The sequence below is a fragment of the Pteropus medius genome, unplaced genomic scaffold (assembly GCF_902729225.1).
Source record: "Pteropus medius unplaced genomic scaffold, Ma_sr-lr_union100, whole genome shotgun sequence".
NCBI classification, from domain to species: Eukaryota; Metazoa; Chordata; class Mammalia; order Chiroptera; family Pteropodidae; genus Pteropus; species Pteropus medius.
This window is the reverse complement of record NW_024344433.1, coordinates 1,554,338-1,568,929: the sequence shown is the minus strand read 5'-3', so window position 1 is coordinate 1,568,929 and position 14,592 is coordinate 1,554,338. Positions and strand designations below refer to the sequence as shown.

Below are 14,592 nucleotides of genomic sequence, written 5' to 3'. Positions count from 1 at the left end.
CTAGTCCATTTGTTTAAGGTAGTGGCTGGGCAAAAACAGGTGCAAATGGGGTTGGTGGGTATCTGGGTATGAGGGCTCCTTAACCATCTGTATGTCCGGTCTGTGCCTTGCTCCAGGATTCCAGGCCCCGGTTCCAGCTGACACTGGACATCTCATTTGCCCTCATTCCTCACCAGGGCTCAGGTCTTTCCCCTTCGTCTTAAGGACCTCACCCGTAAACCGTGGTCCCAGATTCTGTTACCGGTACTGCCAAGATATGGCAGAGGTTCCCTTGGTTAAGGAGTCCCTTTCTGGAGCCCCAATGCGTGAGTTTAGCTCAGGCACCACCACTTACCAGCTGTGTTACTTGAGCTAATGAACCACCCAGAACCTCAGTTTTACCTTATAAAATGAGGATGATGGTGTGAAATGCAGAGAGCTGTTGTATCGAAAATAATCCACAAAAAAAATGTAAGTGCCTACTATGTGTTAGGAACTGGGTTCAAGTCCTAGCCAGTCACATGCTGAGACCTTAGGCTTTTCTCAAAATATGATAAAGAATGCATAACATAAAATTGACCATTTTAACCATTTTCAAGTGTACAGTTCAGTGGCATTAATTACATTCACACCTACCTATCCTTTGAACTTTTTCATCTGGCAAAACTAAAACTCTATACTTATCAAACACTAACTGCCCATTCTCCCCTCCCCCCAGCCCCTGGCAACCACCATTCTACTGTTTGTCGCTATGAATTTGACTCTAATACCTCCTATAAGTGAAATCCTACAGTATTTGGCCTTTTGTGTCTCGTTTTTTTTTTCCACTCAGCATAAGGTCTCCGAGGTTCATCCACATTCTAGCGTGTGTCAAAATTTCCTTCCTTTTTAAGACTGAGTAATAGTCCATCACATGAGTATACCCCAGTCTACATCATCCATCATTGACACTGAGTTGCTTCCACCTTTTGGCCATTGTGAATGATGCTGTGAGACCCTGGGCTCTCAGACTCAAGTCTCAGTTTCTTTCTCTCTGCTGTGCACACTGGCCAGGGTTCCCCTTCACTGCAGTGGGACCCTCTTCAGCTGGCTCGGCATCTCCCTGGCCCCCACTCCACTGGAGCCTCACCCTTTCGTCTCCAAGCAGAGCTCATGCTTCTCTTCCACCTTTTCACGTTGTAGCTGCCACTCTGTCTTTATAACATATGTGGACGTTGGCCACCAAGGGCAAGCTTCCTATTCCAGGCATTTCTGGGACCTCACAGAGCTTTGGCGAAGGACTGGAGTCCTTGTTTAGCTAGCACCAGCCACTTCTACTTCAATGTTGAGCTAGGAGTTGGGAAATGCCCACGACCCAGTTCAGTCTCACCCCGCCCAGCTCCTCTGGGAGGCCTGCTTGGTTTTCCCAAAACTCTAGTTGCGCCTCTAGAACACAAGGCAGCGGTGATTTCTGGGCGTCCTGCCTTAGTCTCACCAGCTGAGGGGTCTTATTTCATGGGTTTGGAGTCTGGAGACGAGGGAACGCACTACAACTCCCAGAGGCTCCGGCGCTCAGGGGACGGCCCCTGCCCCTAGCGTAGACTCGGACCCACCAATTGTAGATCGAGAGGGGCGGGGGGCGGTGCCCTGGGGCGGGGCCGGGGCGGGGCGGGGGCGGGGAGGTGCGGGGCGGGGCTGTGGCCAGTGCTCCAGGAGCGCGGGGTCCGGCAGCCTGCGTGCGGAGGGCTCGGCGCGCCGCGGGACCTTGCCGGGCTATGGGTAAGCAGCTCGCGCCCGGCGGGGACGGGGCTGAAGGCCCGCAGGGAGCGCGGGACTGCGGTGCCGGGTCTCCCCCGGCCTCGCGGCCGTCGGCGCCGCTTTGTAGGGGCAGAGCGGGGCGGGGGCGCACTCTCGGGCGCTGTGGCTGGGGAGCCAGCCGGCCCGGGGAGCCAGCCGACCCCAGACGCCGGCGCCTCCGGCCGCGCCGGAAGGGAGGCCGGGTGTGGGCGCGCGCTCTTCGAAAAAGGAAAGACAAAAAGTTCTGGTGGCCCGGGGCTTCCCGGGCGTTTATATCGAAACTCTTCTCGCCGTCTCCTGACCGAGATGTACCGAGTCCTGCTCGCTCTGTCATCCCACTTCCTGCTGTGGTTTCAGTCTCGAGCTGGCCTCAGCTAATTTGTTGTGACAGCTGTCCGCGGCGGTCTCCCTGCCCCGGTCTGCCTCCTCCATCTCCCCATTTGCCCCTGCCCCCCATCTGCCCGCCCCTGGCCCTCCATTTGCCCCAGCCCCGGCCCTCCCGGCCCTCCCACCTTCTTCTACCCCTGTCAGCCTCTCGCCCCTGTCTTCCTGCCCTCATCTGCCCCGCGTTCTCAGAACCCGCCGCGCGGCTGGGAAGAGGCGCGGGTCCAGGGAGCGCTCCCCGCCGCGCCCGCTGTTTCCTGAAAGTGACGCTGCGCGTGTTTTGAAGAACTTGCTCCGCGCACTTTGAAGAATCGCCGGTTCCTCTTTCCGCCCGGACCGCGCTGGTCCTGAGCGCTCGCCCGCTTCTCGTTCACCATTCTCTTTCCCTTTCCTCTCGCCTTTTACCTTTTCTTCTTGGGTCTCTCCTTGTATCTCCTACCCACCATCTTCGGTCCCGCGGCAGCAAAGGGCTGGCCGCCCTCCGCTCTCCTGTCCTCTCGCCTTTCCTCTCCTCCCCTGGGGTCTCCAGAGAGAAAGGTGGCCAGGAGGGGTGGGGAAGGAGAAGCCCGGGCAGCAAGCGCAGAGTCGGTCCGCAGCATCCAGGGGCGCCGCCCCGCTGGGCCACCCTGCGGCCTCTTGCGGGTTCGTCGGCGGGTGAAGAGGGTCCCCGGGCCGAGGGGTGGGTGACCTGCGCTTGTTTTCCCTACATGTACCACAGTTAGGCGCTTCGGGGTCTCCGCCTTCAGGGCAGGGGAGGGGCGGGAGATGGAGGCTAGAAGGTCGGTCACGAGAGGAGTTCTAGAGTCCATCCGAGCCCAGGGGCCTGTCCGCGCCGAGGACTTGGAGCGGCAGAGGTAGAAAGGCCTCAGAGAGTCAGCCCCTCCTTTGGTTTCATCCGAGAAGCTGAGGTCCCGAGACTCCCCGGTTCCGGCCATGAGGGAGGGTCTGCACTCCCTTCTAGGATCCGCACCACGAGCGCGCGCGCACCCGGGAGAGCCTCATCGGGGGACCCTGGGAGGGGAATGGCGCAGAAGCATTGAGTGCCCCTGCAGGGATCAGGCTGTGCCCTCACTCTCCAGCGTCTTGGAACCTGAGCATGTCTTCTCTAGGTGCGGTGGGGACACAGAGCATAGTGCTTGGGGGCAGAGGAAACAGGACACGGCTGGAGCTGCTACTGTGATCATCAGACATCACTCAGACTTGGCGCGAAGGGCGGGGGGTGCAGCCCCGGCCTGGAATCGGGTCTCTGAGGACATGCCAGAGTAACTAAGAGGGATCGGAGTCTCAATGAGGCCTTCCAGCGGACGGTCTCACATTTAGCGCCCCGCTCCTACCTTTTTGTACTCTCTCAGGCTGTCATCCTGGTCTCAGCTGAGAGACTGAGGTGGGGCTGTGGCAAGAGCCTTCCGGGGTCCCATGTCCAGCTGTCTGTCCTTAGTGCTGGTCAGAGCGCAGCCGTCCAGGTACTGCCCACCAGAGCAGGCTCCAAACCGCCACCTGCAGGTGGCTGTCCACAGGGCCACCGAGTGGCCAGCCACTTCAAAGATGGCCTTTGGGCTCTAGCTGAAGCTAAGAGCACAGCACCTTAAGCCATGCCCCTCAGGAAAGGGGGTGGGGCCGTGGCTGCTGGCTGTTATGGAGGTTGCTGTTACCATTGACATAGTGCTCCTAGTGGGTGACTTTTCATGAAAGGAAGTGTCACTTCCTTCCCATCACACGAAGGGTGAAAGGGGTGGGGCAGGCAGAGAGGGGGAGAAAGAAGTGGTGCACCTGGCACTGACTGGGTCACTCAGTGACCTGCTGTGTAGTTTTGACCTGGTCCCAACCCAAGCCCCTCTGGGCATCAGGAGTGTCTGGGATCAAGTAGGCTGATGTTGATGGAGGCACTGCTCCTGCCCCACGCAGCTCAGCGGACCTCACCCACTGCCGGCACTCACACATGCACACTCAAACATAGTTGCACAGTCAAACACTTGTGTACTCATGCACACACACAATTGCAGTTACAGACATGTACATGCAGTCACATATACTTATGTGATAGTCACACACACTCCCACACAATACACACAGTACACTCTTAGTCACATATAACACACACAATCACATATACTCACACATGTACTTGGCTGTGGTTTGTGGGGGAAGTGTTGTTTCTCAATTTGTTCTGCTCAGCATGTTGGGCCCATAGAGTGTAGCATAGCCACCTTACAAATGGGGACACCGAAGTACAGAAGCAGAGACCAACTTGGCAAAGATTCAGCTTTTCATCTGGTGGGCAGGGGAGGCTCTTGTCAGCAGATTCAGGGGAGCTATGTGATGGGAGCCTACAGACCTGCTCAAGGAGTGCAGGCAAGTTTGCACCCCTGAGCACATATAAGGAACTGGAATATCCCTGCTCCAGTTAAAGAAAACCTCTAGACCTCAGGGTTCATTGTCTCAGGATAGTCAAGCTGCTCTGGTTCTGAAGCCCAGCCATGCCACTAGTCAGCTGTGTGACCTCAGGCAAGTTACTGAACCTTTCAGAGCCTCAGATATTGTAGGTGTAAAAAGGGGATATTACAGCCACTGGGTGGCTGGGAAGTTTCAGTGAGGATGTGTGCAGGAATGCCTGGTCCAAAGCCTGCCAGGGCACTGATTTGAGTTTGTATAGTGTGGAAGTGGGGGAGGCAATGGCCACAGGCCACATGGATGGCAGGAAGCATCCTCTTTTGGCGTTAGGGACTGAAACTAACCCCTTCAGGGCTGCAGTTGTAGGATCTGGGGCTTAAGTTGACTTTGACACGCACCACAGACTTGAACAGAAATCAGATTCCCAACACAGGAAGGGCCTTGAGCAGTCCCTGTGCCCAGTACCCAGCATGCCCACTCCCTGCCCAGTGAGGAACTGGGCCACCAGCCTTCCTCTGTGTTCTTCCCAGCAGTGAAGTAAGGGAGTGTCAGGGCCTGTGGAGCTGAGTCCTACCACAGATTATCAAGGCTTTTCTCACACTGTTATCTCACTGCATGAAACACAGGGAATAGGCTCAACAGGAAGGACGTGGAGCCTTTAAGAAGGACTGTTGAGGACAGCAAAGGGAGACCTGAATCTGTGCAGACACGTGATCCTCAAACGGAAGATGCAATACAGAAAGGTGTTACTTCTCCTCAAAGTAATTCCTAGATTTAAATGTAATTCCACGAAAACCCCAGTGTTTTTAAATTTTTAAAATTTGTTGTTATTATTTATTTATTTATCTATTTATCTATTTAATGCCTACAGCACCCGGTATTCCTAGGTGGTCTCCCATCCAAGTACTAACCAGGCCCAACCCTGCTTAGCTTCTGAGATCAGATGAGATGGGTCACATTCAGGGTGGCATGGCCATAGACTTATTTTTTTAAGAGAAGGTGACAAAATTATATTAAAGTTCAGATGGAACTTTTTAAACAGAAGAGTAATGATGGGGACATGCCCTCTGGATAGTAAGTTGTTTTACAAAACCACAAAAATTACAGCAGTGTGCATGGGGCCCAGCATTCCACATGGATGGAGTTGAATTGAAAGTTCAAACCTATCCCAGATGTCTTCCTTAAAAGCCTTTAGATTGGGGGCAGTGGGTAAGCATTTATAATTTTGGGGGGAGGGAGTCACTCACTGAATACTGGAACCACCTAACCAATGTGTGTGTGTGTGGGGGGAATGTGGTTAGGTCCTTATCTCACACCTTACAGATTCCAGATGTATTCAAAGTAAACAGTGAAAGGACAATCACCATTATTGTCATTATTGCTTCCTGGATGGGAAAAGTAATGTCTGAAGACATTCCTTTGGAGAGCAGGGGTTTTTGTAGTTAAATCTCCTCCTCTTTACAATAGGGCATCTTTGGCTTTGTGCTTAGAGGGGATCTGTGAGTGAGGTAAGGTAGTGACTCATGGCAGCAGCAGTTGCTTAGGGCAGGTGGGTGTCTCCTGGCTCTATGGGCCAGACATGGCTGCGACACTGGGGTGGCCTGTCCAAAAGCCCCTCCCCTCTGAGTCAGTTGAGGGGCACAGCCACTGTCTCGGGCCCTGGGTAGGAGGGGTCAGCTGGGAGCTGTGCAGGCAGGAGGGCTAACCCATCACCTATGGGGCGGGTTTCATAGCAGAGCCCCTTCTCCAAATGTAGATCTATCTCCCTGGAACTCTGATGTACAAATGACTGGGGAAGGGAGAAGTTCGGGCAGCCAGGCCAGGACTGAGGGCACCCTGGAGGAAGAGGGCTGGGAGTCTCCCCTCTCCCACTTAAGGCTGTAGCAGTAGAGCCCAGAAGGCCCAGCCAGGACAGTGAGCACACTGGCCCTGGTGGGAGAGAATGGAAGCCAAGTTCACGTGGGGACTCAGCTGGGCACAGAGGCAAAGAGTGCGTCTCTTTGTGGCTCTCAGCAAGTGCTCTAATCCTCTTGCTGTCTGGGGTTAAATGGCTCAAATTGGTGACCTCCTTTCCAGGTAACCTGAACGCCAGACTCCAGGAGACCTTCCCTGAGTGTGGCCCAGGCAAGAGCGCTCCAGCTCTGGAACCAAGCAGAAGGGACTAGAGAGCCTCTAGCCTGGTAGCTCTCAACCTGGCTGCCCTCTGAGGTCCCCAGGGAGCTCTAAACTCGGATGCCCCTTGCAGGGCCTTTAGTCAAACTCAGGTAGGAATGGGGAGGCAGGCATCAGTGTCTTTAGAATGTTCCTCGGGTAACTGAAATGGGCCCTGGTCCAACCGCTTACTCCTCTGAGGCCCAAGGACAGCAGCTTGCCAGGGTCACATGGCCAATTTGCAGGAGGGTCACAGGAGCAGATGGAGATTTCTTCAATGCTGAGGGTCCTACGGGGAAGAGGGGAGAGAGGGCGTGAAGGCAGAGCAGAGCAGGCAGGCAGGGAGCAAGAGAGACTGGTGGCAGCATGTGCCCCATGACCCAGACTTCATGGACAGTTAGCAGAGGACTCCAGGGCTTTCTCCACTGTTTCACAGAAGGGAGACTGAGGCACAGTTGCCCAAGGAAAAGCACCAGCCTGGAGGGGGGGGTCTCATTAGTGCCCGGTTACTTCTGGAGCTTGGCCATGACTTCAGTGTCAGGAGGCAGCCTAAGAGGATAGCTGAGTTTTTCCCTCTGACAAGCGTTTGGACTGGTTTCTCTTCCAGGCGTATTTAGACTCTTCCTCAAGGATTTGCAAATGTTGGCAGTAACCACAGCGGCCACAGTGATGGTGGAGCCAAGCCTCGTTCTGAACCCTGGTCCCCCGGGGAGACAAGAACTTAACGCCCGTGGCTTCAGTTTCCCCTTCTTTAAAATGTGATCCCTTCTGAGACTAAATGAGAGGACGTACATGAGAGTGCCAGGGACACAGAGCTGAGGACCTGTGCCCCTGAGTGACTGCAGGCATAATGGTGCTTATGTGAGCAGCTACCAAAGGGGACAGCAGGCTCTGGGAGCACGTGTCTCTGGGTGCTGCTGGCCTTGTGGGCCATGGTGGCATGGGTCTGTCGTTCTTAAGGACATTTTTTTCTGTCTGAGATGAAGAAGAACCTCTCGGTTCCCCATAGTAAGGACTTACTGAGCTGGAGTAAACCAGGACCTGGGGCCGTTCATACTAGATTAATATAAAGAAGAAAAGAAGAAAGAAAAGATGCTCAAAAGACGGGCTTCCTGGCATCGGATCTGCTGCCAGCCCGCTGCACAGCCCCAGGTAGTTTCCATGGCTGTGTTTTCGGCAGGGACAGGAATGTTGTGTTTTTGCAACCATCAGCTCATGGCTGCCTTGAGTCAGGGCCCTGAGTTCATGCTTACGTGGCAGACAGGTGACAGCAATCTGTCAGGATGTGAGGAGACCAGAGAGAGGCAGGAGCGCCATGTTTGGCTGAAAGGCCTCGCAGAGGCAGCAACTTGTCAAGTGGGTCCTGACAAGTCACCAGGACCCTTGCAGGTAAGGGGAGCAGGGGCAGTGAGGCCTCTGCAAATGCTCAGGGAAAGGTTGATGTGTCACAAACAGGAACTTACTCTTCTTGATTATTCCTGGAGGCTCTGTGATCCCAGCACCCCGCGGTGCTCTGGGGGCCTGCAAGCACGGCAGCCTCCGCAGCTTTCTCCGCAGCTTTTCGGCCGAACTGCCGAATAGAAATGTCCTGCCAAGATTTGGGGCAGGCTTTGGAGATAGGATTTTCCCAAGCGCCACAGCCCCACACCAGCCTCCTCTGACTTGACCCCAAGCTGGTTTAGGGTTTCCTTCAGAGATATGGGGAGTGGTGGAACTGAGAGAGGCCACCTGTCAGGCGTGGCACAGGCAGGACCTGTGGAGGTGAGCACAGGGACATATGTGTTTACAGGTTCACCCTGAGGGCACAGGACACCCTGCAGGGGAAGAACACTCGCCTGACCTGGCCCTTTCAAACCTGCTGCCTCTCCATGGGGAGCCGCTCCCGGCCCCCTGTACATCCCCATCTGCCTCTCTCTCACCGTCCTCTCCTTCTCTTCCTCTTCTTCCTCTCCTCGCAGCACCTCCTATCAGAGGGAAAAGGAAGCAGTCAGAGGGGGGTGACCCCCCAGACCCACCTGTGTCCCCTCAACCTGATGGTGAGCAGAGTAGGAGCCAGAGCCCCATCCAGCTGGAGGTGAGTTAGGCGACCCCCCAGGGGACTTTTCCAGATGACCCCAAGCTCTCAGGAGGGAGATGTGGCCCTCCCTCACCCCGCAGAGCTAAGCTGCACTGGGAGTTGTGAGAGCCGGCAGGCCGCAGAATGTGCCCTCCCACTGCAGGGCTGTCAGACTTGGCCTTTATAGCCGAACCCTTTCTTAAACGAAGGTCGCCTGGAACCCTGATCAGATGAGACAGATAAAAACACTATTCTATGATGTAAAACTTCATCCACATCTCTCTGTCCATCTGTTCAAATTTATAATGTAGACATAAAAGTCCCTCTGTGAGACCAGTGGGGCAGTTGTGATGAGGGCCATCCAAGGAGGAGCCGTGGGTGACATGGCTCAGCACGGTCAGCCTCAGTACCCGTTCATTTTGGCCGTTTGTTGGGGTGGCACAGTCTGGAGTAAAAATGTTAATTCACGTAGGAAAGCAGTCACAGTTGGTCACAGTTCCTGATGGCCTGTGTGGAGGTCAGAGGACAGGAAGGAAGTGCAGGTTCTCATGGAGAGCGGCTGCAAGCATGCCAGCCCAGCACCTCATCGGCAGGGTGCTGCAGTGTCCTAGGTAATACGAGCCTGCGTGTTTCTTGTCAGCGGTCTTGGATACATCAGAAAACACCAAAACAGCACTTCTGTAGAATATTTGGAGGACCTATGGCTCTCTGCAGTGTCCCAGGCCCAGACGGTTACATCCTCCTGGTGTCAGGGGCCCTCCCATCCTGGACCTGGGAGCTGGCTGTTCCCCAACCCCTCAGCCCCAGCCCAACTGCGCCCTCTGCCCTGAGCCTCCAGCCAGGTGAACAGCATCAGCAGAAACTTCCCCCTGGGAGCGAACACGCCCAGTCCTGTGCATCGAGCAAGTGCACTGGAACCCAAGACATGGCTGTACCTGAGTTCAGCACGCAGACTGGTGGGTCAGAGAGGCAGACCACCGTGACAAAGACTCAGGGGGCACAGGCCCGGCCGAGCAGCCCCACAGCACCAGAAAGCACCAAGCCCCTTTGTCTCTTCATCTTTGACCTCAGTGGACACCGAGCCCACAGCCAGGCACAGTCTGGTAGAGGAGTTGAGATGCAGATGTAACAAATCTAGAGCAAGATAAGGAAAGTGACCTGTGCCTGGAGAAAGAACTGGAGAAGGTGTGGGGCTGCTCTTATGGCTGTCTCTGGAGCAAGGCCTCTCTGGCCCCTGACCTGGGATGCTGGGCACTAATAGATGACAACTGTGTCTTTCTGATGCCAGGACAATCTCTCCAGCCCAGAGTAGTGGGCTCGAGGCCTACTCCCTGCTGTGGAGACTGGGGCTGGAGCCATGCACCTCCTTCCTCCCCAGCAGCCAGTGGTTCCACCTGTCCCCAGCTACCCACCAACTAGGGGCTGATCCCAGTGCCTCCTGTTCTTTCTCCAGGATGCCCTCGAGGCAGGCGGGGAGCGGGAGGAGGAGCAGGCCTTCCTGGTCAGCCTCTACAAGTTCATGAAGGAGCGACACACACCCATCGAGAGGGTGCCCCATCTTGGCTTCAAGCAGAGTGCGTCCCTGGGGTGCAGGCAGGGAGGGGGCCCAGCAGGGGACTGCACCCAGGCAGGGCATTGGGGCAGGCACCTTTGCTCTGGATGACCCTGATGCTGTCAGCCCACAGGGGCTGCGCATATAAAGGGCATCCCCTCCCAGGTACTGGGCGGGCAATGGGTGGAGCTGGACTTCTATGCTAATCGGCCACTGGCCTGCAGTCCATCGCAATGGCCCAGGTTCTGTGCATGCCTGACAGGGCCATGGAAACGGGCTGCTGGCTGCTCTCTCCTCCCACAGAGACTGACAGCGGCCCTGCCCTCTCATTCTCCAGTTAACCTGTGGAAGATCTACAAGGCAGTGGAGAAGCTGGGAGCCTATGAAATGGTAAGGAAGGTACCTGAGCCCTCCACCATGCCACATCTTCCCAGATGTGTCTGCTGCACCCAGGGGAAGCTGGGGAAGAGCGTGAGCCCAACGAGTTGTCCTTGGCCAGACAAGAACAGGAGGCAGGGCTGAGTCCTGCCCTCCCCAGCTCTCCTGCATGCTGCATGGAGGGCGAGGGCCCGCCTTGCCCTCTGTACTTTGCTGCTTGAAGCAGGTTTTCCTCTTCACCATCTGCTCTGCTCTCCCCGAGCTCTGAAAACTGTGTGGGTCAGCAGTCATGTGGCCTTGAGGGGAGAATGGCCCGCCACCTGAGGAGCACCCCCGCCCCGACCTCTCACCTCTCTGATGGAAAAGCAGCTGCAAAACTGCTGTCCTTGCCCCCATCCTTGCCTAGTGAGACCCCGCCGCCAGTGTGCACATCCTCACGTGGTGCCCTTATAGGTGACTGGCCGCCGCCTCTGGAAGAACGTGTATGACGAACTAGGGGGCAGCCCTGGCAGCACCAGTGCGGCCACGTGCACGCGCCGTCACTACGAGAGGTGCGCTGGGGACCAGTTATAGGAAAGCTGGGCAGGCAGAGCCATGGGGGCGGTGGGGAGGTGGGTGATGGAGAATATTCTGCCGTGTACAGGGGTAGGGCAGGATGGGCAGCATGGTGCAGGCCTTACACTCTGCTCATTGCCGCTGGAGTGCTGGCCAGGCTGCAGGCCTCCTGGACCAGATGGCGAGCGTAGCCCTGGCGTTGCCTGTGTGCACTCTCCTCAGGGGTGCCCACAGCTGCAGGGAGGAGGTGGGAGGGCTGGCTGTGCTGCCTGGTGGACCTGCAGCTCTTCCCCAGGCTGGTCCTTCCATATGTGCGACACCTAAAAGGGGAGGATGACAAGCCGCTGCCCCCTTCCAAGCCCAGGAAGCAATACAAGATGGCCAAGGAGACTCGGGGGGACGATGGGGCCACTGAGAGGCCGAAGAAGGCCAAGGAGGAGAAGCCAGTGGGCCAGGTGAGCACTTAGCCCAGCCAGACCACCAGCTGACCCTGGGCCTCCCTGTCCCCCGCCTTTCCTACCTGCCCCACCTGTCCGCATTGTGGTATGGCTGCAGTGCTCCCTGCATAGAACCAGTTGTGTCACGTGGGGTCTGAACTCCAGTCTGCATCCCATTTCCCAAGCCCCATGCCCTTACATCAGGCTGTGTGTATTTAGAGGATTGGACACCTTTTGAAATTTTTGCACAAAGGTGTTGGAAGGGCTAGTAGAGGCTCTGGGGTTCTCCCTGGAGCCCTGCTGTCACCAGGTCCCCAGAACAGGATGCATGGCTCATACCCAGTCCTGAGGCCTGGCTTTTTCTTATTCCAGATGATGCCAGGAAAGACTAAGACAGATGCCACAGACCTGGTGAGGCCCCCCAGCCAGGAGTCCTCCCGGGACACCACGGAGCAGCCAGGCCCAGCTTCTGGGTCCTCATTGCCCTTCATGGGTGCCAGCAGCTGCCCTGAGGCCTACAAGCGGCTCCTGTCTAGCTTCTACTGCAAAGGGACACATGGCATCATGTCACCACTGGCCAAAAAGAAGCTCCTGGCCCAGGTGAGCAAGGCAGAAGCCTTGCAGTGCCAGGAGGAGGGCTGTCTCCATGGGGCAGGTGGCCCCAACAGGGAGCCCCAGGTGTCCCCAGCTGCTCACCTCCCGGAAAGTCCCTCGAATCCAGGAGGGCCGTCCGAGAACCCCAGGCACCGGCTGGCCGCTCATGAGGGATCACAGGCCCCCGGTGGCAACCTCAGGGAGGAGGCTCAGGCGAGCCCCCACCCTCCAGCCCCCATCTTCACTGGTTGTTTCCATGCCTGCCCCTCCAAGGTACTGAAGCCCATCAGCCAGCACCCCCGGGACTTCTTCTCCTATCTCAAAGATGGGGTGCTCTTGGGGCCCTCTAGCCAAGAGAGGGGGCTGCCAGCCAGAGAGCCACCGCTGGTGTGGGGTGGGGGTGCCAGCCGCCCCTCTGCATTCCGCAAAGGTGGTCCCACAAAAGACAGCCTCTGTCCCACGCCCAAAGCTTGCTGGGTGACCCCCATGGCCAAAGCCTCTGCTGACAGCCCTGTGCCCCTGCCCACCTTCCCTGGCAGCCCAGGCCTCAGTAAGCGCAGCCGGGAGGAAGAGGGTTTTGCCCCTTGTGGCAAAAAACTACGGGCAGTGTCACCCTTCCTCAGGGAGGTGGACACCAAGGAGTGTGGGGCCAAGTCTGTGGGGCCTGGCCTGGCTGTCTCCTGCCTGCTGGGCCCAGCCCTGGGGCCTGCACTCCCAGAGGCCTACAGGGGCACCATGCTGCGCTGCCCACTGAACTTTGCCGGCACCCCAGATCCCTTAAAGGGCCAGACCACACTCCCCTTGAGCCCTCTGGTCATTCCAGCCTTCCCGGCTCACTTCCTGGCCACTACAGCACCCTCGCCCATGGCTGCCGGCCTGATGCACTTCCCCCAGGCATCCTTCGACAGTGCCCTCCGCCACAGACTTTGCCCAGCCTCATCTGCGTGGCATGTGCCACCTGCCACAACCTATGCAGCACCCCACTTCTCTTTTCACCTCAACACCAAGCTGTAGGTCGGAGCCCGCAGTGCTGTGCTGTGGAGGGTCTGATGTGGCCCGCGCTGGGGGACACTGCCAGTGGGCTCTGTGCCGGAGCCTATTCCACAGAAGAGCTGGACTGTGCCTGAGCAGGAACGGGCCCCTGCCAGGACAGCCTGGCACAGAGGGAGGTGGCAGGAAGATGGGGTTTGCCGGGGGCTGGGGCCCAGTTGGAAGGCCCTGAGAGAAGACAGGTGCGGGGCCAGCAGCTCCCAGCTGGGGCCCTTGGGAGCAGAGGCCAGGGATGGGTAAGGGATAGCAGCTTGAGGCATCCAGGTGCCCAAGGGAAATCCAATAAAACGTGGTGTGAACCCACCCAGCTCTGAGGTGTGATGGTGTGACCTTCTGTGGGAATGTCAGGTGGGGACATACTTGTGGGAGCACAGGGAGCCAAGTGGAAAGACTGCCCAGCACCCACTTGGATCCAGAACGCTGCCACCCCACTGAAGGGTGGGACCCAAAGCAGAAGAGCCTCCTGCTCCTACTTCAGGCTGTGACATTTGTCCTGCACCTTGAATTCACTTTCCTGGTGGAGCCTCAGGACAACTGCCTGTTACCTTCGTCATTGTAAATGGGGGCCTGCGGCTCAGAGAGGGCCGGTGACTTGTCCAGTTTCCCCCACCAGGTAAGTGGCAGAGCGGAGGGGTGACTCCTGCACTGGGAGCTGAGCCACAAGGTCCTGGTAAGAAGGAGGCTCCTGTTAGCAGAGCTCCTGAGGGCTGAGATGCCAGCGGGAAGCCTGAACTGGCCTGCCCAGGAGTGGCACAGACTCGCAGGGCTCTCGCTAAGCCCTTCCTGAGCCCCCACTCACCCCCACTGGCCTGCCACGCATACAGGTGGGCCAGGTTCCCACTGGGCGTGTCTGGAGGGAAAGGGGAGTAGAAGGGCCAGAGTGAGCCTGGGCGTCTGCATTGCCTCAGACGTGGCTTCAGGGGCTCCTGCACACCCTACTGCCCAACACCCCTCCCTGTGGGCTCTGGGGAGAAGAGGGTCCCTGTCTGGGAGGGAGGCTGCCTTCCAGAGGCACCATGCCCCGCAGGCTGTGGTGGTGGGCGTGGGGCCAGGCACCTGACTTGGGCCTCAGATTGGTCAGCAGGTGGCTTTTGACTATCACCACTGGAACTCACTCTATCCCTGGGATGCTTGTGACCTCAAGCCACAGGAGGGGCAATTAGTATGGCCTCCCTTAGTTGCCAGGTGAGCAGAAGCCAGGGACAGGGACAGGGCTGCTTACCCATGGCCATCACTGAGTATGACAACTCAGAGGAGGGCCATGCAACACGTCTAGCACCAGGGAGTGG

At 57.3% G+C, this 14,592-nt stretch overlaps 1 protein-coding gene and 1 pseudogene across 12 annotated transcripts; one reads left to right on the top strand and one right to left on the bottom strand.

Moving 5' to 3' along the window:
• Positions 1 to 1,647: 1,647 nt before the first annotated feature.
• ARID5A (AT-rich interaction domain 5A) lies at positions 1,648 to 13,610 on the top strand. 12 transcript variants are annotated; one of them, XM_039872548.1, is made up of 8 exons: positions 1,682 to 1,737; positions 3,101 to 3,248; positions 8,640 to 8,755; positions 10,191 to 10,311; positions 10,627 to 10,679; positions 11,121 to 11,218; positions 11,518 to 11,677; positions 12,032 to 13,610. In XM_039872548.1, exons 2-8 carry the CDS (start codon positions 3,236 to 3,238, stop codon positions 13,265 to 13,267), a joined length of 1,797 nt encoding a protein of 598 aa, XP_039728482.1. In that variant the 5' UTR covers positions 1,682 to 1,737; positions 3,101 to 3,235; the 3' UTR covers positions 13,268 to 13,610. The 12 variants fall into 12 exon arrangements, with proteins under 12 accessions (XP_039728475.1, XP_039728479.1, XP_039728481.1 ...); XM_039872541.1 differs by lacking the exon at positions 3,101 to 3,248 and having other exon boundaries at positions 1,648 to 1,737; XM_039872547.1 differs by lacking the exons at positions 3,101 to 3,248; positions 10,191 to 10,311 and having other exon boundaries at positions 1,677 to 1,737.
• On the bottom strand, positions 5,393 to 5,511 carry LOC120610342 (uncharacterized; annotated as a pseudogene).
• Positions 13,611 to 14,592: the final 982 nt, after the last annotated feature.

Excerpts from the sequence above, each read along its gene's own strand:
- ARID5A (XM_039872540.1), top strand. The coding sequence starts at position 8,459 with ATGTGTTTACAGGTTCACCCTGAGGGCACAGGACACCCTGCAGGGGAA. Across the intron at positions 8,756-10,190 it reads AGAGCCCCATCCAGCTGGAG|GATGCCCTCGAGGCAGGCGG; the intron begins GTGAGTTAGGCG and ends TTCTTTCTCCAG. Across the intron at positions 10,312-10,626 it reads CCATCTTGGCTTCAAGCAGA|TTAACCTGTGGAAGATCTAC; the intron begins GTGCGTCCCTGG and ends CTCATTCTCCAG.